Source organism: Herpailurus yagouaroundi, unplaced genomic scaffold, assembly GCF_014898765.1.
Source record: "Herpailurus yagouaroundi ecotype Mexico unplaced genomic scaffold, PumYag 246, whole genome shotgun sequence".
NCBI lineage: Eukaryota > Metazoa > Chordata > Mammalia > Carnivora > Felidae > Herpailurus > Herpailurus yagouaroundi.
This window is the reverse complement of record NW_024412463.1, coordinates 2,657,329-2,664,796: the sequence shown is the minus strand read 5'-3', so window position 1 is coordinate 2,664,796 and position 7,468 is coordinate 2,657,329. Positions and strand designations below refer to the sequence as shown.

At 49.2% G+C, this 7,468-nt stretch overlaps 1 protein-coding gene across 1 annotated transcript in view; it reads left to right on the top strand.

The window, feature by feature from the left end:
* The first annotated feature begins 2,582 nt into the window (after positions 1–2,582).
* Positions 2,583–7,468, top strand: part of SALL4 (spalt like transcription factor 4) — a 20,692-nt gene continuing 15,806 nt past the window's right edge. The window contains exon 1 of the mRNA XM_040459778.1: positions 2,583–2,917. Coding sequence (XP_040315712.1) covers positions 2,788–2,917 — 130 coding nt within the window. The 5' untranslated portion in view covers positions 2,583–2,787. The remainder of the gene's footprint in view (positions 2,918–7,468) is intronic.

Here is a 7,468-nt window from a genome sequence, read left to right as displayed (position 1 = left end):
GAGCAAGAGTGGGGGAGAGGAGCTGAGGGAGAGAGAGAGAGAGAGAGAGAGGGAGAGAATCTTAAGCAGCTCCATGCTCAGCACAGACCCCAACTCGGGGCTTGATCCCACAACCCTGAGATCATGACCTAAGCCTAAATCAAGAGTTGGACACTCAACAGAGTCAACGGGGGGGCCTCAATCCTTTTTTTTTTTTTTTTTTTTTTCCTAACTCTGGTCCCACCCAGGTCTTTTGGTTGTTTAAGGAGTATTAAATAATCAGAAAAATTACCTTTGATTAGGGAGTTGCCCATAGTCCTGCTGTCTGCATTTACCCTCTCTCTGCTCTGCTCTGGTGACTCACCATTGGAGGCAGATTCAAAACGTGTCCTGTGTCTTTCTTTTCTTGACACGGCGTTCATGGAAGGTTTCCGTTTGAGGAAAATCTCTCCTGGATTTTACCTGTGGAATTTACCTCTACAGACCCTGGGATTTTCAGGACATGCTTCACTTAACATGTTTTCTTTTACCACCATTTTTTTTCTTGTTCAATCATCTTGTCTATATTCAGCTTCGGATGCATGACTGGTGTGGGGATATAAGAATAATTTTGGAGCTGGGTGTAGGGATTGACCCCCAGCTCAGACACTTCCTATTTCAGTCACCTGACATCTCTGAGCCTCAGTTTCCTCATTTTCCAGATGGACAAAGCAATGCTGACCTCCCTGGGAAGAGAAAACAAAGGAGTGTGCATGTAGCGAGTCTGAGGCATACAACCGGGGCTCAAACAATAATTGTTATCATCACCACTTGGAGACACAAGAGGCACAGTTTTATGACCTCGTTCTAAGTAGAAATGATGAAACGATCATCAACTAAAATAACTAAATATAAGCAACCGTATCTTTAATGAAGTTTTTCTTAAGCCACTAACATGGCTTGAGCTGTAAACCTATTGTACATTCATTTAGGCTTGTCATTTACATGTCCCACCACGCTATGTTAAACAGAAAAGGTGTTGGGAATAGAAGTAAATTAGTCAGCAAGGCAGGTGTTAATTGGCCTTTTTACTCAGTATGAGAATTCTAAATGGCTTCTATGTATTATTAAGCCAAATTCTTACCTTCCCAACTTTGGCCATTGACTGTTAATTCTATCTTTTTTGCTTTAGGGGACTTACATAAAACAATGCAAAACATTTTCAAACAGATTCAAAAACTGGAGGTTAACCTTCCTTCAGTAAGTCTTTATTGACGGCCATGAATATCAAAAAGATGATCAAACTGATTTATTTTCTGCCTTGGGATGTCCAAACACCCAGGTGAATGTATTTATGAGCCCAGCATTCTGGGCTTGTGTTTCTGATGAGCTTACAAGAAACTCTTACAAGCTGGGAACTTGATATATAACTAATCGAGAAAATGTAAGGCACAAATGTGGGTGGTTTACAGTTGCACAGTCTCTTACAATGAAGCAAATGCCAAATAAAGGCTCAGGCCCAGAGGCATCATATGGAAACACCAATCCAAGACTCAGAAGGCTGCACATTTCATCTTGGCTCAACGCTTACTGAGCATTTACACTGCACAATGTGGTGGAATTAAATACCTATTTACTGTATCGATATATGTGCATGTAATATGCACACGCAGTTTTAGAAAGTGCCAGGCGTCCCGGGTCAGGATGATCCAATCGCTTTGAACTAAATCCCTTTTCCATAATGAAGCCATGCAAAAAATTTCAACAATGGTTAAGATTACCCATAACCAGTTACTCTGACAGGACTCATTGCTATTTCGTGGGAGATGTTAGAACATTGTCTCCGTAATAAAATATGATGTTATCAGACATTTATGGCTTGCGGGGGGGAAAAAATGCAATTGCTTGCTGTTTTGATATTATCTCTGACTATGCTCGCCTTGAATCTGCCTTGTCTGTATTTAGTATCCAGTCATTTTAGAGTAAAAATAAACCCCCAAAGCAAAAATCAAGGTCGCACTGCGACAACAAACGAATCCTTGTGAATATGAATGGGGGGGAGGGGGTGCTATTATTTAGTATTTAAAGGAAATAAATGGTCTGAAATTCTGGAAAGTCCAAGGCCACTTTAAGGGGTGAGACGGACTGTTAAGGTTGAATAAAACACCCTTTCCATCATCCTTCAGGCATCTCGAAATTCAATTTAAACATTTCAATCCAAAATAAGATCTAAGGAGACAGGGGTCCTATCTCAGTTTTTTTGTTTGTGACTTCTTGTGGTAGATGTAAAAATCGAGCCAAACTATTCCACCGAAAAGCCCTTCCGACCCGGGCTTGCGCGGATATCAGCCTTACAAAAGTAATTTCTGGAGCCCACTGCCAAACACGCTCGTTCCAAAACTTTTACGGAAGCTCCTAGTTTTTAATAAGCACACAATTATTTTCATTCTTCTCTCCAAGGACTCAGAGAGCGGGGGCGAGGACGGGTCCCCCTCCGATTTCGTGCACGACCTAGCCAATCTGAGCCCGGATGCTAATTAGTTGCCCTCCCCAGATGAACACGCCTTTGTCGCCTGTAGGGCCGGACTACAAAGCCCAGAATGCCTCGCCCCTCCCTGATCAATGAGGGCTTATTTAAATGATCTCTGAGGTCTTGGACCCAGGCCAATCAGCTGTCAGGGCTCATGATAAATCGCAATGCATTATTGATAATAATAATTACTGGGACATGCGCGTTCTGGCCGAAGGGGGGTAAATTTCCTAACTCCAGGAATTTGTGGCGGAGTGGGCAAATTACCGCGGCTCTCCAGGCGGCCCGATGCTCGCACCATGTCGAGGCGCAAGCAGGCGAAACCCCAGCACATCAACTCCGAGGAGGACCAGGGCGAGCAGCTGCCGCAGCGGTCGGCCGCGGAGTTTGCAGATGCGGCCCCAGCCGCGCCGGCGACGGGGGAGCCGGGTGAGTGGGGCTGGGGGCGCGCACCGGGGGCGTGCAGTTTCCCGGACGTTCGTGGGACCCTCCAAGGCGCGAGCTTCGGGGAGCCAGCGGCTTCTAGCGCAGATTCTGGAACCAAGATCTGGGGGCTCGGTCCTAGAGAAGTCACCCTCATCCCCCCCCCCCACCCCCGCCCTTGTTCATTTTACACTTTTACCGCGTCCCTCTCGTGTAAGTTTCGCCCCCAGGTCCGGCTCCTCTTGTAAGATTGACCCCCCCCACCCCCTCTTGTCCCTCTTATTCCTGAAAGGTTCCCTTCTCATTCCTAGCCCCTCTCTTAATTGGTTCCACTCCCCTCGCTAGTAGTAACCTCCCCCCCCCCCACTTGTAACTTAGGTTCCCTCCCTCTCGGGCGCCGCTTTTAAAAGAAAGACCCCGAGGGTCCCCACCTTTTCCTTCACCCCTTGGGGGCTTTTCTAGGAGGCTGGAGGGCGATCTGTTGCACGCGACCCTCCCGGGCCCGGCGGGGGGAGGGGGCGCGACCTCTCCCCACCTCCCGGGGCTGGGGTGCGAGCCACCCGCTCCGTGGAGGGGACTGGAGGGCCCGAGGAGGTGGGGGAGGAGGGCCCGTATTGCCCCTTTTCAGAATTTACTGAGGGTTTTGCCTTTTTCTCCCTGGGCTTTGCCGCCTGCGGATCTTCGCCCTAACCTTTCGGGGCCTGACCTCCAGCCATCTTTGATTTCCGACTTCCTAAAAATAACCGCGGCGAGCCGGAGGGGTGCAGGCCCCCAGGGGCCGGGGTCGCGGGCGCGCGGCCGCCTCTCTGGGGTGCACCCGCCTGGCGTTTTGTAGGGCTTTTCTGGGGCGCCCGGCTTTCCAGAAGCGCGCCCCAGGGGCCAGAGGGGAGAGGTCGGGCCAGGACTGGGCGGTCGCGGCCAGGGCGAGCTCCCGGGGCTGACCCGCCCCACGCTTCCGCGGCGAGCGTCTCCGGGGTCGGGAGGCGTTCGGGACCCCAGCCCCGCCGGGAGCGGCCGGACAGACTCCCCTCCTCCTAGTCACTTAACCGAGGCGGTTGTAGGAGCGAGTCGATTTCCCACTATCGCCCCTCCGTCCTGGCCCGCCAAATTGTCGCCTGATAAGTTTCTAGCGTACGCGTGGGGGAGGGGGCGTCGTAAACCTCCTCTTGGGCCTTGTGGGTCGCTTCCCTTCTGCTCCCCGCCTGCTTTCTAATTTCTCAGCCGCTGATGGGGGTGAGCGCTGCACGCCCAGACGCTCTGAGCCACAATTCCGATGGGAAGGAATTGGCCACCTTCTCTTTTTTTTTTTTTCCGGGAAGGGAATGTAATAACGTTTCTCAAGTTTGTAATAGGTGAATGTAAACCCCTTTTTTTCCCGCAAATAACATTTTTCCAGGGCAAATTAAAGAGATCGGCTTCACCAGGGGAGGCTGTGCGTTTTCGGGGCGTCTGATGGTCAGGGCTGCGCGCACCCGAGGTCCCAGGAGGATGGACTCTTCTTTGTGCCTCGGGTGGGGGGGGTGCTGTGGGGGTGGGGGGGAGCATGGAGAGGCTCGTCGCCTGGCCCACCTGGAACAAAAGGGTTAACCCTCCGCCCGCCCGCTTCCTCCCAAGAGGAGGGGCGAGCTCCGGGCTCTGACCCCTCCCCTGGTTCTGCTCTGACCTCCCCATTCTCCTACCCCCTTCATTTTTGGTGGGCGCATGCAAGTGGTGCTTTTCGAGTTGTTTGGCACCTTTTGGGGGGGAGCTTGTTACGGGGTAGCTTCTCAAATGAACCCTGGTTGGAGTTTGCAATCGGTTAACCCGAGCTGGGCTTAGGATCTCTGGCCTGGCTGTGCGCTATCTCCCCGATTTGGGAGGGGGTGGGTTCGCTATTGATCGCTGGGTTGGAGCGGACCGCCGAGTTGCGCGCGGGCGCCCCCTGGAGGCCCGGCTTGGAGCAGCACGCTTTGCTGAGAGGCGGGTCCCCTCGCAGGTACCGGCTCACACCTGATGGGTGGGATGGGTTGGGGGTGGAGATGCAGAGCCCTGGGCTGGGCCAGAGGACGGGCGCCCCCGGGGACTTGAGCCGGTGGCTAGCGCGATCCCTGGCTGTACCTGGCCTTCTTTGCCAAGTCTTTGGAATTCTTGAAAAGAATTCCTCGAGATCCTAGATTGTGTTTGCAGAGGCTCCGGTTGCCAGCGTGGGACAGGAGGTAGTGTCCCCAAGCAGTACTTTTTAATGGCTGCATTTTGCATTTGAGCAGCCTGGATGTATGTACCTATCTGTGCATTATGGATGTGTAACTATACAGATACACGTGTCTGTATAGATCTGTATAGACAGATCTGTATACATATAAATAGAGACATAGATAGGTATAATTAAAAACAGATTGGGCCGGTCCTGTTTTGCAAGACCAATTGGAGATCCACTTGTAAAGAACGCAGTTCTAGAGGGAGGAAAATGGAGCTTGGCGATCAATTAGATTAAAAAATCTGCAGGTGGGCAGGGACTCCGCGCTACATACGGGAAAATTAGCATTTTCTCAAAAGAATTTCGAATGCCCTTTGTGCTAAACTGGATTACAACCACCAACGATTAAGATCCCCAACCTTCAAACAAGGGCCTACCCCTGGCTGTAATGACTCGGAGGAGAGGGCACTTGGGAGTTCCTATTTTAATTGCGGGAGAGAGGGAAATCTCGTTGATAGTAGCTTGCGTGTTGCATGCAGGCCGACTTTCTGTGCTTGGATCCGAGTTTGCGATAAAGGGGCTCCAACTTGCCCGCAGCCCCTTTTGTTCCGTTAAAAGTAAATTGCACCAGTCGGTACTTGGTCATTTAAGCCTCTGCTAGCTTCCTCATGGGTGAAGAGTTGGGGAGCCATCTTGGGAGACAGAAGATGGGCTTAACACTTCACCTCTTTGTAAACGAAGTTAGGTTTTTGGTAAGGTTTTAGAGATGTGCATTCCTGTCGGGTATAGCTTTCAGCTGTGTAACCTTGAGACCTGCTCGGTTTCTCTGAGCGTTTGGATTTTTTTTCTTCCCTCTCTACAGTGGAGGTAAAGAATCCTGTTCAGATAATTTCAACTACAAAGACCCAACTGTGTGCTGGGAATGTGATGAGTAATTAGTTTTGTTCACAATAACCATGTTTTCCATTGTATTTACTTACCGTGTCAAGATGGGTACGAGCTAATTGAGAGTCTGCCGCCTACCAGGCTGGGGACCTCAAGTACATTATCTGTAATTCTCATTTTTACTCGTTTTGAGTAAACAGCAGCTCCCAGTTGAAATGGCATGCTCACGGTGGGATTTAGCCATGTTGGGAATCCAAGGGACTGTTTTATCATGGTCTGGGAGGGGGTTTTCTATCAGTCCCTTTGATGAGGAAGCCACGATGAGTGTTTAATGTTTGAGATGTGCCTTTTTGGACTTTACATTAAGGGATCCTTGGGAAGAGAGTTCGAAATAAAGCAGCGTTTGCATCTCACGCTCTGGGCCTTCTTGCCCTGGAAAAATGATGGGAAGAGTTCAGCAAGTTCTCCTTTTCATCAGCCCTTAACCTGTTGTACTTGTGATTCTTGAGAGAAAGCATCCGAACCATTTTTAAAAGACTCTGATTCCAGACAAGCTGCACATCTCCAGTCGCCACCATCCTTTTTTTTTTTTTTTTCCCTCCCAAATGAATTTCACGTCTAGGTCAGTCTTTGTTCTGGAGGGGCTCTGTGGAAGGGGACAATCAAAGCCCCTGCCTGCATGGAGTTTACAAGTTTGCCTAAAAGATGAGCTCCAGTTGAGGGAAAAGGGGGACAGATCTCTTCATGTAAATAGCCAAACTCAGACGCTTTACCAGCGATTACAGCCTTCTTTGGTTCTTTGTTTTTTTCCCTTTCAGCAGAGCCCCTGAATTTTGCTCCAAGACTGTTTGGAACAAGTTTTTAGCTCTTAATCAAGTAGAACTTAATTATAGCTCTAACTTGCCAACTATGATTTGACTTAAAAGCCGTGTTACTGAAGCGTTTCCCTCCGATTGCTGAATTGAGATGTAAAACTAAACTGGTAAACAGGCACTTTCAACTGGTTCAAAGAACGTCTCCATTTCCTTTTGTTTTTTGGTAAGCAATTATCCTGTGGGTGGGGGAGGGTGGAAGATAGTGTATACTTCAGATAATCTACTCATTGTGGTTCTTTTAATATAGGAATGGGGGGAAAAGATAAGCTTGAGTCCTAATGCTTTGCTCAAGATTATGGAGGTTTTATTTTTGAAGCATTTTCAAGTCTGCAGAATGTGATTGGCTTCTAGTAGATGAGCTTTTCTTCTATACAATAGTAAGAGTATTTTCTATCCATTTGGCAGTGATTGAATCTAGGACCCCTGCTGGGTTTACTGCATTCTTCCAACTTATTGGATAACTAGATGCTGAGAGATAACATTCCTAAAATTCGGAGTGGGGGTGGGGGGGGATGGAAGAACTAGTTGCTGGGTAATCTCTCTGAACTTTGCTTTTTTCCTTTTGGGAAGGGTTAACGCGCGCATACCCAGCAGTTGTTCATAACCGAGCCCTCTTAACGC